General features: G+C 40.5%; 1 protein-coding gene across 1 annotated transcript in view; it reads right to left on the bottom strand.

Annotated features, from left to right (window-relative positions):
• plxna4 (plexin A4) overlaps positions 1 to 18,660 on the bottom strand; it is a 213,231-nt gene that overhangs the window by 4,091 nt on the left and 190,480 nt on the right. Inside the window, exons 26-30 of the mRNA XM_056235791.1 lie at positions 16,912 to 17,015; positions 14,466 to 14,565; positions 12,860 to 13,050; positions 11,022 to 11,191; positions 7,509 to 7,721 (exon numbers count right to left, since the gene is read on the bottom strand). Coding sequence (XP_056091766.1) covers positions 7,509 to 7,721; positions 11,022 to 11,191; positions 12,860 to 13,050; positions 14,466 to 14,565; positions 16,912 to 17,015 — 778 coding nt within the window. The remainder of the gene's footprint in view (positions 1 to 7,508; positions 7,722 to 11,021; positions 11,192 to 12,859; positions 13,051 to 14,465; positions 14,566 to 16,911; positions 17,016 to 18,660) is intronic.

Below are 18,660 nucleotides of genomic sequence, written 5' to 3'. Positions count from 1 at the left end.
GAGACGGTTCTAGACAGTTTGTGCAGAAATTCTTTGGTTATGCAAACCGATTGTTGCAGCAGCTGTCCGGGTGGCTGGTCTCAGACGATCTTGGAGGTGAAGATGCTGGATGTAGAGGTCCTGCATAGGCTGGTGTGGTTGCACATGGTCTGAGGTTGTGAGGCCGGTTGGATGTACTGCCAAATTCTCTGAAACGCCTTTGGAGACGGCTTATGGTAGAGAAATTAACATTTCAATTCATGAGCAACAGCTCTGGTGGACAATCCTGCAGTCAGCATGAATGAATGTGTTTGGGATGCTCTGGATCGGCGTATACGACAGTGTGTTCCAGGTCCTGCCAATATCCAGCAACTTCGCACAGCCATTGAAGAGGAGTGGACCAACATTCCACAGGCCACAATCAATAACCTGCCCCCAATACAGTAAAACTTCACATTTTAGAGTGGCCTTTTATTGTGGCCAGCCAAGGCACACCTGTGCAATAATCATGCTGTCTAATCAGTATCTTGATATGCCACACCTATATATATATAACCTTATAAAAAAAACATATGTGGGAACATGTTGTTCTCAAGGGCACCCTGTCTACACCCTCACCAAACGCTGCCTCATTTACCTCTTTCCCCTAAAACAGATCAACCACTGCATTTATGAAGACATGCAAGGACCAAAGGCAGCACTTCACCACCTGTCCTTGACTCACTTGCTTTTTTTGCTGGGTAATTTTAGCTTGGCCCTCTTCATGTGCTCTCAGTCTCGTGTATATATATGTGCATGAGAGAGTCTGAGCATGGTGCACATCAATAAATCTCCTCAAATCATCTGACGAAAGGAAACAGAAGGATTGTCTCAATCCACACAGATTTGTCACCTCTCGGAATATTACTGAAAACAACTAACTCGGAACAAAGAATGTATCATTGAGCGTACATTACCTGGTTTAAACACATAGATGTCAGCACCTTTAATTAAAGTAGGCTTTTCTCACCTCGACAGGAATGTTTTAGCATGATCTCAGTCCTTAAAGATGTGTAACACATTATCTAATGCATGAAAATGAGCTTTCTCCCCATCTCAGCTCTTTTGTAGTGAATGTGAGCTGGCAGCGTGATTACGGTCTTATCATTTCCCCATCACACTCATCTGCCAGCCACCTATCTCCGCCAGAAGCTTCTAATATCTCACGGCAAATAAACGCGCTAGTCAGAGGCTAAGGGTCAGCATGCGTGAGCAGGGACACATGGCGCTGATGAGTTTTTAAAAGTGCTGTTTGTTTACTGTACAGTTTACTGTTTACTGTACAGGCTCCGAACCAGTTCAAGGACCGAAAACAAAAAACGGAAACGAATAAAGTTTTAACAGAAAACTCAATCGTTTAAACGTTCTGAACAGAAAAGCTTATTTGAAATTACCATTAAACGGTTAATACATTTGTTTTATCGTTCTGTTTAAGATTTTAATTAGGCAGTCAACTAATCATGAATTCAAATAGTAGGGCCTATGCAAATGTGACGTTGACGCATCCAAAGATGAGTGAAATACCCGTGCTCAGTTGTCAAGTCATCCTATAAGTCGCAAGGCAATGTGCTGGTATTAGCTGTTGGGTCGCAGGAGTTTGTCCGAGGATATGCTACCATGGCAGGTTATATGCAGCGTGGGGTGTTTTGAAACCAGCAAATTCGCAGGTTAGTGTACATGTACAACCACTACAGGCAGGGCCGTAGCTAGAGGATTCGGGGCCACCTGAAAAAATATTGATGTGGGCCCCCACCACCCTCCACCAATATCATATACTGTACAATAGATGAACATGGAGGCCCACATATAACAGAAGATGGTGATGTTGTTGTAAAACCTTTATTTTAAAAGTTAAATGTTTATTTAAAAATTACAACTAATAAAAACTAACAAAAAGCAAGAAATTGTTAAAGCTGCTGTCCGTAACTTTTTTAAGTTAAAAATAATCCAAAATAATTATATTAAAAAAAACATTCTGCCAGTGGTCAAAACTATCTGCTTGCCATAGCTAGATTCAAAACGGTTAGCTTGTAATAATGATTTTAATTCCAGTGGTACTGGTGGGTTTCCGCGGGAAATTCGAGCATGTCTTTGCGTCATTACGTCATACCCGTACACATAAAGAAGGAGTTTCGGCTAGCCGGCTATACTGCGCGTGACGAGATGTTTAGATGTATAGGCTTTTCTCGCAGCACTTTACATAATTAAACTTATGGCATCCAGAAAGATCCAAACAACAATCATCAGTGTCAACTGGAGATTCAGCAGTTATAAAACCCAAAAGACTTCGTACTTCGGATTTAAGGTGGCTAGAGAAAGAGAAAGAAACCGTCTCATGCGAACACAAGGATTTACACATCGGCGGGGCTTTTGAAAAGTGTGTGAACTCCGTGTTTTGACGGGGTTCAAAACGGAAGAAGAGACGGCTTTTTTCTGCTGAACAAGTAAGACATTTCAATAGTTCAATCGTGTAACAGTACGTTTTCTTAATTCACACAGTTATGGAGTTTCCTTTGTTGTGCCTTTCTCGTTTTGCTATTATGGAGAATATGAATTCTGAACTACACAGGTAACCATAAAACACATTAAATTTAACATTAGTCACGCAATGCTGATGTTGTTAACATGAACAATTTGAGAACAAAGTAGGCTATGATTTGCACGGTTGCTGTAAATCGCGTTGATTAAATCTAACGAAGCTTATCATGTCGAATGCTTTTTCCCCCTTAGTTGGTCAGAACAAAAATGGATTTTACTTACTTGTTCAGAAGACATTTTCTTATGAAAATTCTTATGTTGGTCAAACTTTCAAAAAGTGAATCTGTGATTCTGTATGACAGTATCCACACAGCGCGGTGACTGACAGCAGCACTCGCCTCAAAGCACTGTGTTCATCCGCGCTGTTTCATGCCGATTTACAACCCACGTAAAGATGATAATTCCGCGAATCACTGCAGTTACAGATTTCGAACAGAGAGATGGCGACAAAGAGGAAAAGCTACGGACTGCAGCTTTAAATAATAATAAAACGTAAAAAGAAAATAGTAATAATTTTTTCCCCATCAGTCTGTTATAATTCATAAATCAAAAAGTAAACATTTAGAAATTGACAAGAATGCAGTCTAATTAAAAAAACAAAACCATTCATTGTCTTATTATTAAATAAAGCGAATACATTTATTCATCCAAGTGCAGTGTGTTGTATTTGTGTTTTATCGATGTTTTAAATATCATCAGCCGGCAGGTCAGATGCATAATGCAATGCGTCGTGACTCGTGTAATTTTTTTAAAACTCTATTTACAATAGTGTGAAAAGACAGGAATTTAGACCACGTAACGTTAATCATTCGGTCGATTGTGGCGCGCACCGATAATGAAAAATGACTGTACACGGCAGACTGTAGACGGAAGTTTTCTAATTCCCAGCGAAATAACAATACATAACCGGTCTTTAAGAACGTCTTGATCGACTGGGACACAACCACTCTCCTTGCCTCCCTCTCTGTCTTTTCCTGGCATTTCTGGTACCTGATTTATGTTTTCTTTTCCCCGACATTTTTCAGTCAGTCAGTCTCCTGCTCTTCCACCAAGTTCATCGTTAACTTCAGGCTCTGCCGCCTCAACTCTGATTGGTTCTGTTCACGAGCTGGGGTGGGACTTACAATTTTATTGGGTCCATCTGATGTTTGTCACTGACTCTGACTGAATAATTAATAAATACTTTAGGTCGGACTAAACCATTTTTATGGAGGTAAGAGAATCAGATATTTGGAAAAATATTTACCCAAATTGCACGTTTTTGTGGTTTTCATTTAAATCTCAGGCATACAACTAATATAAATATTAGAATTATTCATACAACAGGGGCCTAAATAGTATAACTGCTGGATTTTGTGGGGCCCCCTGGGCAGCGGGGGCCCCTATAATTGTCACCACCTTTCACCCCACTAGCGACGGCCCTGACTACAGGATTTAAAAAAATGTATAATAATTAAACACCTTGTTGTCAAAAGTTAGTATTGTGGCTTTATGTATGGTCCGACGCTTGCGTGTGTCGTTATATTATTAACATTTTTCCAAAATCAAGCTCAAATGGAATTAAGAGGTTTTTGACCAGCGAATGTCGGAGATTTGCGTTTTGTCCATCATTAGAACGGCCGCATCTGTGGCAGTAAGTGCATCGCATTACATTTTTATCAACTTTCAGGTTTTTATAAAGGTTATTGTAGCTATGCGGGCGCTCAGTTTTTACAGTCGTTTAATATATTTGGCAAAAACCTTCTGTTATAAAACACAAAATGTTACGCACATGTTGTATTGGCTATGACTAGACGGCAAATACCAGACTTAGACACTCTTCTCCAATCCCCAATTATAAAACATTAGCCTTTACACACAGTATTTATTCAAAGAACCAGTTTTTTTATTTACCCTTGGACTGCAAACAAGCAGAGACAGTCTCCAAAATGCGTGCAGCACTTCATTTACGATTGAGGCAGGTGGAGCTACTGTATGAGGTTTAGCCAACAGTTTGACGATCCACTCGAGTTACAAGGTTTGGTCACAAGCTCTTAGCACGTTCAAGTTCAATTCTGCCCTACAAAGGCAAAAGACCTTAACTTGCTAGAGTGTGGAACTGAGAAAAATGACTTTAAAGATTTTTAGTTGTCCCGCCAAATTAATTAAAGGTAGGACACTGAAAATCTGGCAATTAGATGTTTAAGTAATGCAAATTATCTACATAACAAAATTTTGAGCTCAAACTTGACTTTTGACCACTATTTTAAAGTTACTGTACTCTGCCTTTGTATTGTCACCAAAAAGTGAGAAGTCATGCCAAGGCAAAACGCAGTAACTTCCACATTATCAATATTTGGTTGCTGATCACTATTAACAAAATCATTATAGTAACAACTGTATAAAATCTAGTGATCATGGCATTTATTTTGTATGATTTACAATTACCTAGCCTTCTAGTTATTGTGCTTTGGTTGCATTCTGGTGTCCCTATTTATTTTTATTTTTTTTCTGGTGGCCCTATTAATACATTAGCAATGACAAAATACCTCCATAGCAGTAAAGACTAAAGTGTATCTTCAAGTGGTACCGAGTGGCATAAGACTTGCTAAACACGCGTTATAATGTAATGTAATGATCACGATAAAACAGATCTGAAAGACGCATACTTTCACAGGCGTTTACCGAGATTCGTGTTCGAAGGTGTCACGCTCCGTTCACGAAAAGTAGCCTATGCAGTGCTTCCTACCCCTTAGGACTCAGTAGGGAGCGCGTTCTGGACTACTTAGACGACTAATGAATTTATAGCACAACCTTCTGTGTTCTGCGTCTTTTCAGTATGCGTTGGTTTCAGCTGTCTGCCCTATTATTGTGCGTGCACTTCACTCGTCCCACTGATTTATTCCGGACGCTGTGTTTTGTATGCATGCTTTTAACAGCTGTTCTGATGTTGTATGCACCAGCACTTCTTGCTTCATTATGTTGCCTTGTTGCTTCATTATTATCACTTTGTGATATATTAGTCTCGCGTCGGCTCGACCGTGTTCAAGGCGGAGCTGAAGGCGCCGGCGAAGTTTTGGCACTCTGCCAGCTAGATGCATGATTGTTTCAACTAGGTCCGGTACCCGAACTGGGTGAGGCGGGGCTTTAGTTCTTTGTTGTATTGACCTGCTTCGGCATGTGTAAAATTTTTCTGTCAACTCTGCATATATCCTTCGCGATCGATATCGCACGTTTGTCGATGGAGCGGGTTAAGAGCATACTAAATGTTCTGACCGCATTAGTGCAGGACAAAGCTCTGAGGACTTCAGAAGTTACAGGGACGGATGGTAGCTGTACAAAGTACACAGGCTACATTGTAATTTCAATTTGAATGGAGAGTAAAACAAAGGCAGAACACCGTATAATCTGATAGGTAGCATTATTTGATAGAACGCCAGCACCGTAACTTCATATTGACACGCGGCTAAACAAAGGCAGAGTGAGCGTTCCAAAACTAAGCCAAAAAGCCGTAACTGGTGTTACGGTGTTCTGCCTTGCTTTCTCATGGGCTTTTGGAAGTTACGGTTAAGATGAACCATTATTTTCTCGAAAAAACAACGTAATTGACTCAAGATACTTATCCACATGATAAAGGAGGTCTTGAATGTGCCAAAAAATATCAATAACTCATTTTCGACCAAAAACGAAGTTACGGTCTTTTGCCTTTGCACGGAAGAATTCATGCTCTGGTATAAAGTTTAGGCAAAAAAAAAAAAAAAACGTATTAACCGGTATTTTTTCTAAACAAACCGGTTTCAGAACGATAATGTTACAGAAGGAACGCATTAACAGAAACGTTAAAATACCGATTCTGCTCGGAGTGAACCAATTTATTATTATTATTTTTAAGCCCTGCTTTTGTAGACCAGCGCTGTGCAACACTTTCTGTGTGAAATGAGCTTTTGTCTTCAGAAACCAATGGAACCATGTAAAGCTTTTTGACAGTCATTGCGTGTAGAAAGATGGAATTCTTTAATTCTCTACCCATGATTCTCTTTTCTTGGCATTGTTGAGAATAGTGCCTCTCACCCAGAGGATTGTGGGAAAAGCTGAAAAGTTAGTCTCTCTCACCAAACAGTGACTAATTGCTCTGGTGCAGTGTTGGATAGACCCAGATGATCTACTGAACTACAATAGAGCTGCAATTCATCATCCTGGAGTTCTACAACACACTTCAGTCTGATTACCAGCAGCCACACACACACACACACACACACACACAATACCTGCAGGACATAATAAAAGTTTTGGCTCTTATTCATAACAATATCCACACAAACACAGTATCTTTGCATCTCCTCTGATAAAAAAATTTTCACAAGTGCACACCAGTGTTGGGGGTAACGCATTACAACTAACGCAAGTTACGTAATCAGATTACTTTTTTCAAGGAACTAGTAAAGTAACACATTACTTTTAAATTTACAATAAAATATCTTGAGTTACTCACTTTATGTATTTATTCTCACTTTATTAAACAATGCCTTTGCTGCTGGCCTTTGATGATCCAATTCAACCATAGGAATAAGCAAAAATGACTTTAGATAAATATTATGTTTGTTTTATTTTATTGCTGAAGTAAGACTGTTGAATTTTCTTCTCCTGCATCCTATTATTTTGCGATCCAGAATGGCAGCACAGCCTGTTTGTAATGCATTACTTTTAAAAGTAACTTTCCTCAACACTGGTACACACACACACACACACACACACACACACACACTAAAGCACTCAAGCAGTTTCTTCTTGTTTCTACCTGATCGCTTCACACAGAGACTTTAAATTCATGCAAACCACAGGTTTACAGCTTTAAGTTTACTCTTTCTGATATGGGTTTGACAGGCTGTGGTGGTCTTTGGGTTTGGCTGTTCAGTCACTTTGTGTATAAGATTTTTGCTAAACATTTGACTTGCAAACATGTTCTTGCTCACCTCTCCACCCAGCTCTTGTAGCTGGGAATGTCCTTGGCGTACAGCAGCTTGTTAGATGGGGAGTCTTTGCCCAGGCGGTGCTCTGACGTCGAGCACGAATCCATGAAGGTTTGAGCCACCACAGACAGACAGGCGTCCGTGATGCTGCTCTTATGGATGTCGAACACAAACTGTGGGTTCTTGATCACGTTCACCCAAAACCGTAGAGGTAGACTGTGGAGAGCAAAGGATGTGGTTTAGTGCTATTCTTTATTATTTTAAAAAGCTCTTTTAATGCATAAAAACAGTTCTGAACAGGAATCTGTGGCTTTATGAAACCCAAGGCTGCATTTAATGCTTATAAGTTATATTGAATAGATCATGGGAATGATATTGTTAAAGGAAATCATTTTAATTTAGATGTGCAGATCCAGTTTTTCTAGCTTGGAATGGGTTTATGAGCACTTATGCCAGGCTTTTACTGATATATCTCATATTAGTTTGTTTGTATCTGTGCGCTGCCCTGCAATCGTGGACCTGTCTAAAACAATACATGTATACAAGGCTACTTTATACTCCGGCCCATTTGTGCTAAAGTGAAATCAACTTAGGCTAGACCCTAGGTGTATGTGCGAATGCGCTTCTCGTGTGTCACAGATGGTGTTTAGTCTGGGACTTTGTGTGCTTGTTTCTGAGACTGCAGAGTTCTCATTAGTTTTCAAGATGGCTTTGGTTTTGTCTTAGATAACAAAAACTGAGGAGAGGACATGAGGGAATAAGAAAGGACACTGCAGTGAAATGGATGCAGAGTTTCACATCAAAGTGAAAGAGAGAGAAAACCGTCAACAAAAGCTTTTCCATAGAAGCCCCTTCTCTGTTGCCCTCTGAATTCATTTAACAATAACAACTGCACCAAAGAGGATTTAGAGAGCAAACCACGTATTCTGACTCCCAATTTAATCAGACCGAATCAACTGGGATTATCTGCATTCTATCAAAAGGATATCAATGCTGTAAAAACGAGTCGACACCCTCGTAAACCTGCCACAGCTGGCCTCTGTCAAGATTGTGTTCTCTGTACAGAACAAAAAGCAGGACGTGTCTAAAGCGCCATACTTTAGAGAGAGCTCTCAGTGGGGAGAGTGAGTGGATCAGGAGATGGGAATGATGTCTGGATGGACTAGATCCCAGCTAAATATAGAACTCAGCTCAGCGCAGCTCTCTCTGGGAAAAGCCTCATATTCTTCTGTCAGTCTTTTTGGGTTTCTTCAGTCTGTTTTTTCGTGTAAAGGTAGAAAGATTTGTAACATCTGGGATGGTTCTTATGTACTAGGGAACAAAAATGTTCAGCCTAAAAATAATGTCTTGTATATCTCAAGGTTCAAAAAATAATTTAGTCCCCCGACAACTGACTAGTTGTTTAGTGAGATTTATTTAGAAACGAGTCTAGAAAATCTTGTAACTTCACCCAAAGAACAATTAATTGACTATTTGTTCATGCAACCCAACCCACTAGTCTATTTTTTGAAAATATGTACTTTTGCACATCCTTACTTACAATACCCATTAACCTGTCTGGACATGGAAGAGTGTTGAATCTGTATGTATGATAATGTAACGGCACGCTCACAATGACAGTTGGAGGTCACGAGTCACTGTAATGTTTTTTTTTGTTTTTTTGTATGGATTATTGCAGTATGTAACCATATCGGGAGGTGAATCACACTTTCATTGGTAGTCACTGCAATAGCATTTATTCTGTTTATCTGCATTTAGTACTTTCTCAACTAAGAGTTAATTTAGCCAAGCCAAACAACCTGCTTTGATTATCTGTATCTGCATTGACAGCTTCTACTCAGTACCGCCCAACCCTCGACCCAGTCACAAGACTGACAATAACATGATGGATGATTCACAAGAGTCTCGTCCATCAGCAATCCATCTCTGCCTGGCTTTGGTTAAAGATCTGATGCTTAAGGCATCCTTTGATGCATTTGAAGAAGTGATTTGTAACAAACTGGGGAATCCATCATTTAGGTTGTGATTTGCTTGAATAAATTCTTTTGGGTTTGATAAAAGTCAGTCTAGATGTTCGTGAGATTCATCCACGTGAATCAGATAACTGCAAATCGTCAAAATTCTGTTTGAAAAATTCTTTCAGCTCTTTAAAAAGGTTAAAATGTGCTTGGTTCAAGTAGATGAATGTTTTCGTGCTGAAATACTTGATTTGGGTGGTCTAGACTGTTATTCTCGCTACTAATATTAAAGAAGTGTTTGTGTAGGACACACTTAAATAAGAGGATAAGGAAGAGACTTGGACATCTTAAGTTGCCACCTGGATTGTCTAGAAATGTCTCTTTTGCAAAATCAATCAAAATGAGTAACCCCTTAGTACACCCTACAAAAATACACAAAAATCCCATTCAGAACAATAATAATTGGTAAAGAGAATTGATAAGCAAATGCTAACAGGCTGTAAACAAAATAATGATTATGGCTGAGCTTTCATAGCCTAAAGCATTTAGCTTTAAAGTGTTAAAATCCTCTACAGACAGCAAATATGCCCCACACACAGCACTGGCCCAATTAATGGCCTGTGTGTTGCCAGCAGCACATCTAACCACATAGATAAAGCTGAGCCTGTTGTTTTGTGTACAATATCTGAAAATAGAGCTATTTCGTTCTCTGTGAGAGACGTTGGTTGTCAGCAAAAGCTGGGCAGCAGTGCATTAGTTCTGTAGAAGACCCTCTCACGCGCATTAAAAAATATCAGAGACACCAGAGTGGCATCGGGCTGTCATGCCTGGCAATGAGTGCGAGATGATAGATCGCTATTTAACGTTCCACTCTTTGTGAGAACGATTCCATTAATGTGTAATGCAAGAGTGACCCTCTGTGCTCTCCAAAAACACTTAACACTCTCAAATGGCCCTGAAACACACTGCGGGGGGAGATGGGGGAAATTAGGTCTATAAAACAGAGTAAATAGGGGACTTTACCCACCGCCTCCCTGCCGTGCCCTCACATCAATATCATCACTTCATCCCCCATAGCCCCTTTGGGGTGGTGCGTGATGGAACGCTGGCAGAGGCTAATGATAGATTACCACTCATTAAATGTAGTGCCAAGCTTTCCTTTCCCCTCTCATCCACTCCACCCCCTCATCTCATCCCCTCTTCCTTTCTCACTGGATCTGCTAGTTGTTTATTTAACCCCCACAACCCCCTTCCACCATGGGGACGTGGGTTTAAATTGGTTGGGTGAAATTAATTTGGAAACGAGTGTTATTAATTTCTCTCATACTCATTGTCCACGGTAACATCAGCTACATCAGGGAAGGGATATCAAGATGTCTGCTCTTATGGGCCTGACTGTTATTATAGTTTTACACACACACACACACACACACACTCACACACACACACACACGCATATATATATATATATATATATATATATATATATGTTTTTATATTAATTTATAAAAATGTTAGAATACAATAATGAATATTAATTTATGTTTAGACAACTTACCAGTTGCTCTTCCATGTGTGTCTGACGTGCGGGTCGTGAATGCTGTGCTTGTCGGCCTGCTCATCCAGGAAGTCAAACATGTACTTGATAGCAAGAGGAAGGGCACTTCCTCTGTGTGCTGTGCTGAAGATGGTCTCAAACAGGTCATCCACAAACTTCTGTAGAGTGCCCTGAGGAACCACAAAGAATGGAGAAGAGGGTTAATTTTCATCCATTCCATCCCATCCTCTCTGTCCTTTGCTTTCATTAAATTACTTAAACGTATTACTTAACTGGTGTTGTCAGTATTACAGAGACTGTCCATATATGAGTCTTCCTGATATTTAGTAATGATAACAGCTATCTGTGTTTATGTAAGTGTTTTTGGCCAGCTGTCAGTAATCCCACCAATGAAACCAGCATTCCTGAATCAAGCTCTTTGATAGTGAAAGTGTTACTTTGAAGTTCACCTTTAATATCACGTAACGGAAGCGATTCTTACCTAAGCTGCTTTGTGCGGATGGATTAACGTCCAACCTGCACCATTGACCCTAATTTGATTTAATGGCGGTGAGTCTAACAAGGAGAGAAGACGACAGAATCTAATCCACTTGTAATGAAAGAACTGATAGGATGCACGGAAGAGTGAGTGAGTGAGAGAGGAAAAAGAAAGAGTATCAAAAAGCGCCGCCCGTATCTTGCAGCCAGCACCGGCTTCGCGTCCGGATGAGGTGTGCACAAGGCACAGCACACACAATCCTATTTCCGTTCGAGCAGATGGCAAGAGTCGGCGAGGAAGAAGAAAAAATCCCGTTAGCTGACAATCACGACAATAATTCTACTGTGTCCCAGATCCCTGACAGCTTATCTTTTCCCTATGAAGATGAAAATACATATTTCTCACTCGCGCCCTGTATCAACGCGGAGACAGCTGCAGGAGGCTGGCGACAGGGATGACTGCAAGGGTTCTGACAGGTGTCATCCTGTGTGACGACTGACATCATCATTAGTCGCCCAGAAAGCAAAGTGGCTATTTGCAGGCGTTTGAAATGTACCTGGTCATTACAGCACACTTAAAAGCACGCTACCAGACACAGGCTGGCAGTCAGAGAAGCATTAAACTTCAAGTGATCTCGTTCCAGACAGGTGAGGAAAGAACATTTGTGTAATTGCAAACAGAAAGAGGGGAAAAGAGAAAGAAAGATTAAATAAAGCCTGGCATAATGGAGGGAGATGAAAAAAGGTAAAGCTCACCCATCCTCAGAGACACCGATGGACCGAATGTGAAAGGCGCCAGTACCCCAGGCAGATCACTGGTATTTATTGCAGGGGTGAAAGCCAAACAGTCAATTACAGTGCCGTCACACCAATCATTTTTCACCAAGAAAGATGGTGTCTGTGATAAACTGGTTATTTCACAGAAATAATCCATCTAAAAATATGACACACAGTCTGCAAGCGCAGTAGGGTAATCATCAGGGCATTTGTGCATGTGTGTGTTCGAAAAAAAGTCTTGTGTCCCTTCTGCTTGGTTACATCAGGACTATTTCTTGGTGGTCAGAATCACAGACACGCATACAGTTCTGCAAAAAGCAGATTTACTTCCCAGTACTTTAATTTCCCAGCATTAGCCCTAAAGAAAACATGGACAGGGGACTTCACATCCAAGTTTAACCATCTGTTTACTAACTCTGCGGAAAATGAAGAGTGAAACTAATGGAGAAGACGGACCAACTGCAGTTTGGAGCAAATAGCATAAACATGAACCATTTGACACTGTGGCCTCATTCTAGAAGGTTTATGTGTTTCTAGAAGGATAAGATGCATTGACAACATTGACAAATGCCGGCAGAGCTTACCTTGGTGGCCAACAGCCTGGTCAGGTAGATCTCAGAGACCATCTTGCTGCCACGGTCTCCCTCCTTCTGGTCTCCATGCTCATGGTTCTTTACCAGATGCCACACCTTAACGCCGCTCTCCAGGTCAGGCGTGATCATGGGTGTGCGGGAACGCAGGCTGTCCGGACTGCCCGTGTACTTGATCATGTTTTCTGTTGGAGGGAAAAGACAAAGACCCATCAGATGGCGGTTCCTCAATCTTCCTCTGCTGACAAATGTCCCGGGCAGCTGTTCATATCTGTTCCTATCTGTACAAAACACATTGCTTTTTGTTGTGCAGTACTGGACATTGGAATATGAATCATTTAGAATGTATGGATGCTTAATTTTTTATCCCTTTCTCTCTTCCATGCTTTCTCTCAGGTGGACGTGCGTGTTCGCTCACTTTGGCGGACACAAAATCGAACAGGTGTCAGGCCAGATGAAATATTCATGCTTCAGCCAATAGGGAGAGATCAGCCATGACATTAAAAAAAAAACACAGAACTCGATGAATGTTTACACAGTGTGAAAAGAAAATTGATTGGCAAAGGCCTGATTTGGCAAGATAAAAAACGGTTCACAGTGGCAGATGCAACAGAAATCAATCTCTCCAGGGGAAGGAGAGAGAGAAGAGGAAAAGGAAAATGATAAAGAAAGACAAAAACACCTTCAGAAAAAGACAGACAGGAAGGGATGACAAATAAGATAAAAGAAATTAGAAAGGAATGTGAGTGTGCATATATTTGCATTCACTGTTACAACATTCACACTACCTCAGAATACTTTCTACAAGTTGTCAGTCATAAACACTAACTGTGTGAACCTAGCCTATACTTGGTGGAGATTTGATTAATAATGCAGCCTCACAAAGATCACTTTCTTTTCACAATATCTTTCCATCATACCCAGAAGGTTCAAGAGTGGTCTTTTGCTCGCCCTGTTTGAAGAACCTCCATGTAGTTTGAAGGTAATTCTGCAAGAGTGAAGTGATGTGTGGCATTTTATTTTCTTGTCTTTCCCATCTGTCACACTCCCTATCTCTCTTCTTTATGGCTCATTTAGAGTGCAGGAAAGTATATGGAGATGAGATTATATTAATGGTCTATTTGATGTGTAGGGGGAGTGCTTGGACGGCCCTGAGCTTTGATCTTGAGCTTTATCAGACCCAATCGTACAAGGGACTGATGGCGGGCGAATGACAGGGACGGATTCAGAGTCTCAGGAGGAAAGTCAAGTGCAAAGAGACTCATTTTCTCTGCTTTTACCTTTGTATGCTGCCTGACTATCTCGGCTCTCTCCACGTAATTCCGTTTGAGCTTCGTTCCTGTTCCCTTTTGTGAGCGGCTGAGATGCTACACATTTAACATGCTTTTCTCTTACCTCCCTATGAGATGACAAGACTATTTTTTTTAAACTCCTTTACTGTTCTTTGTGCAGCTTAGGTGGAATGTTACCCTGCCCTGCTTTAGAAACTTTAGTCAGTAAATTATTAATGTTTTATATTTTGTGTGCCATGTGTTTTGTTTTGGAGATATGGATGCATTCTAAAATAAGAAAAGGAATAAAGGAGTTGACAAACACAAACCATATTTGCTAGCAGAGGTTCTGGAGACAGTAGAGTTGTTTACAGAGTTGTATGCAGTGACCTGCTTTGGAACGAGAGCTACGACAACATTATCAGACACCTGCAGACACAGAAACAAAGATTATCATAGACAACTTACAAAAAACACACAATATATCTACACTTCAGACCTCTTTAAAAATAGTTGTAAACAAGTATGATGTCTTCAGCATCATAATGGCTGGGTTTGGGTTATTGGTCAAACTCATCAATTTCTCAGGTAAATGTTTAACTGCATGAATGAGGACAAGATGGGATAATCTGCTTCCATTTCAATAAGTCTTTTCTGGTGGGATGGGCCTGGCTATTTAACTATATGCCTCAGCAACTGCTAAGCACAGTAAGCCTTAGCAAGCCAAATTCAATTAACACGTGGGGGCCTCTACTCCCCAACGAGACACCCCTCCATCTACATAATTTGCTATTGGAATGCCTGCGGCACTTACAGGGTTAATTGAGGTGACTTTGTAGATCTAGATGGTGTGGGCTCAGAACTGCACAGGGACACGAAAACAGGGAGGGAGGGAGAATATGGGCTTTACAGACCATTAGGACATTATTCTTACACCCTTAACCTCTTTTCTCCCAGGACTAAATCAACGTAAAGCCGTCTTCGTTTACTGCTGCGGATAGCTGTCCAAACTTCAATGGAATCAAAACAGACCTCAGTGTACACCTCAGTGTAGATCAATGTCTGTGTGAAAGACAAGGGCTATATTTCCCTGAAAAGGGTCTTTTTAGAAAACAGCAGAGATTTTATCTTTTATCTTTCCTCTGCGAGCAAGTTTACGCTTTAAGAGAGTCTCTGTGATAGCATTCAGACACATCAGATATCTGAGATGGGGCTTATACAACCCCAATGTGAAGCTTCCCGAGGAGACATCAAAGAATTAATGTCAGAGCCTGATGTATTTTGTAGCACCTTGATTTGGAGTAAAGTATCAAAGATGACTTGAGATGTACATTAGAAATGCACAGAGGATGCTTCATGACAGACATATCAGCACTGCATGACTTTTTATATTGTGTACTACACTAAACTAGGGAATTTGTGGCATTAGAGAGGAAGGAATGAAAGTAAGTCAGTCATAAACATGTATGTGGTGCAAGGACAGAAATGAAGAAATGGAATATGGTACAGGGGTTCACAGAATGTCTATTCCCCCTCTTGAGCAACTCTAACAGGCTTAGGGTGTCTGATAGCTTTTTTGTCAAGGATAGCATGCCCTCCCCGACTGAAAATGAATTAACTTCTGTCTTCATTATCTCATCTCCGATTCCAATCAACAGCTAATCCATCCTGCCGCTTGCAGCCCTGCACCCATGCGCCGCCCCGTGACATTTAATTTAAGTACTGTGCAGACTCCTCTCTCTCAAAAAGCTCATTTGGAAGGCGGCTTATGAAGGAAATTATTTACACCGTAATGAAGCGCCGCCTGTCTCCTATCCAGCCTAAACTGCCCCGCCCAGTCTGACAGAGTCTGGGGTTCTTCACACTTAAATGTTTATATAATTGCAGATAGACAGGTTTTATCAGTCCCCTGCTGAGACAGCATTGCCATACCTGACCTCTGAAACTCAATGGTCCCTGTCCACCATGTAAGAGATCTGTCAGTCAGACTCGGCATTCGAAATGACCTGGAAGTGCCTTGACTGAACCCTATTATAGAGGTCGATGGGGGCAAAAGGGTCCTCGATAAGGCTGAGAGGCAATGAATGTTAACAGTGTGTATGTTTCCCTAAACTAGATCAACTAAGACACACAAACCAAAAGCAATTACCATCATAGAAACCATTTCTCTGCTCAGCCTTTTTTTGTACTAATCACCTTGTAAAGGTTCCTTGTTACATCTGAGACAAACATTAATAGAGCATTACACTTCTGAGCCTCATAAAAGACATTCAAATCTCTTTGTTACAGTATTAGTTCCTCTGTCAGAATCTGCGCTATTATTGAAAGCCTACGCTAAAACTTACATCACACAGAGAGCTGTTTATCAAAAGTCATTAGCTAGATCATCTAACCCGGGTGTCAGACAACAGCTCCACCTGCACCTGCATCCCACTGCTGTCAGATTAAATGTACTGGGACATCTAGAGATGCTGCTTTAAATAGAAAACAGCAATGCTCATCCTCCTTCTGATTTAAGGTAGATTTAATAGGCTTAAATCCTTTGTGATGGCAGACGGTTTGAGTAGAAAACAGCCAACACCAAAGCCTCTTTGATAATCTTTCTCACAAGAAAAGGGATGGTAGAGACGATAGAAAGAAGAGAGAATGCAGATTTCTACCGCTCTGAAGCATTCATGTCTTGGACCTCTGACTGTATGACAAACCTGCATACTGAACGCCCCATTACAGGAGTGAGTTTACCTAGAAGTGAATAGTCCACATACAAGATCTTACCTGGTAGTGAGACAGCATGTTGAGTCTTTTCCAGTCAGCCTCGATCTTTGTGGTAACATCCTCATCCTGAAGGATAACTCGTACCACTCTGCCTTGACGCCACTCTGCAACGAGATAACACAAAGAAGTTAAATCCAATGTTTAATACAGTAATATTGAAAGTGCAGCAGAACCAATTCAATTCAATTCACGTTTATGTGCGTCACTTTTCACAAAAGTGCATTTTTACAGAAAGTGTATAATTCAATGATACAATGTCATTTGGCCCTAGTGAACAGGGAATTTTGCATTAAATCATTATTTTCTTCATTAAATCATTCTCTCTTTTAATCTCTGCATTCTCTCAAGAGATTAACTTATAGTTGTCTGTTAACACAACATTTTAACAAGAACTACATACAGCTACTTTAAAAAACAACACGTTTTTTTATCCTTATTTAAATATTTTCAGTGCATTAAGCCACTAAGCTTCCGGACTCAAGCAGACACTAGACAATTTTATGCATATCTTAGTGTTAGTACAAAAACTTCTCATGGTGATAAATATGCTGGTATTTATAGCATATAGTAATCTTAAATTTAATTCTCTTTCTTCAGCTTTGAAAAAAAAAGTGGAGCTCAAAACCACACTTTTTAACTTAAGACGGGAACAATAGAAGAAAAGAGGAAAGGGACAAAGTCTATATACTAAGAGAGAGGAGGAGAAAGAAATGAAAGCGAGAGAGAAAATAAGGGTACGTGAAGAAGCATTTGAGAAAGAGAGGAAGGAAAGGAAAGGTAAATTAATCTCTTCTGCCCTTTGTTAGAGAGCCGGGCCTTCGTGGCCAGTGGATCGATGGGCGTGATTACAGCCACTGCTGAAAGCCACTTCCTTTTTCATCTGTAGTGGGTCGAGCATCTTGTGCCCAAACGGCCCTGATCGACCGCGTTAAGCCTCCTGCTGAGCTTGCTCTTATTGTAGTTACTGAACTTACTAGAGATGCACAACAAAATGCGAAGATATTCTCCCACCTTCCCCTCAGCACACACCAGCCACTGTCTGCAGCCTCAGCAGAAACAGCAATGTGAAACGGTGATGAGATGGGTATCAGTGCTGAATGAAATAAACATATCCCTTTGCAATGTGATGTACGGAAAACATGGCCAGGAACAAGAGAGACGTCTTTCTTGTTCTTTTTTTTTTTTTTGGAAACCCCTCTGCTGCAAATAAATGTATGATTGGAACGCTAGAGGAGTGAGGCCTCTTCACACCGCCTGCTGCTATATTTCGCTCTGATCCCAACTAGAAAAGCAAAACTGCAATCACAAGCAGGATGATGAAACATGTCTCTGGGTGATGAGAATAATCTCCAGGAGATGCCCGACCATTGTTTTATATCTCACAACAGTACTGTCTATAAACATGCAAATGAGCCTAGGATCGAAGTGCAAACAGAAGAGTAAACAGAGAGAAGAATAAAAAACTAAAAGAAAGAAATAAACAAAGAGAATAAGAGAAACAGAAACAAAGAGAACAGAAACTAAAAGAAAAACAAAAAGAACAAAAGACACGCAAAGAAAAAATTAAGAAACAATAAGAGAAATGTTTTTAAAAACAAACAAAAAGGAAAACAAAAACAAAAAACAGACTAAAATAAGAAACCGAATATAAGGAAACGGGACAGAAAATAAATTAAAATAAGGTTAGACTTTATTTTAAGGTGATGTAGTTACATTGTACTTACTCAAACAAGTACTGAGTAATATTAC

The sequence above is a fragment of the Rhinichthys klamathensis genome, unplaced genomic scaffold (genome assembly GCF_029890125.1).
Source record: "Rhinichthys klamathensis goyatoka isolate OS25496 unplaced genomic scaffold, OSU_Roscu_1.1 h1tg000430l_1, whole genome shotgun sequence".
NCBI lineage: Eukaryota > Metazoa > Chordata > Actinopteri > Cypriniformes > Leuciscidae > Rhinichthys > Rhinichthys klamathensis.
This window is presented reverse-complemented; position numbering and strand designations above follow the sequence as displayed.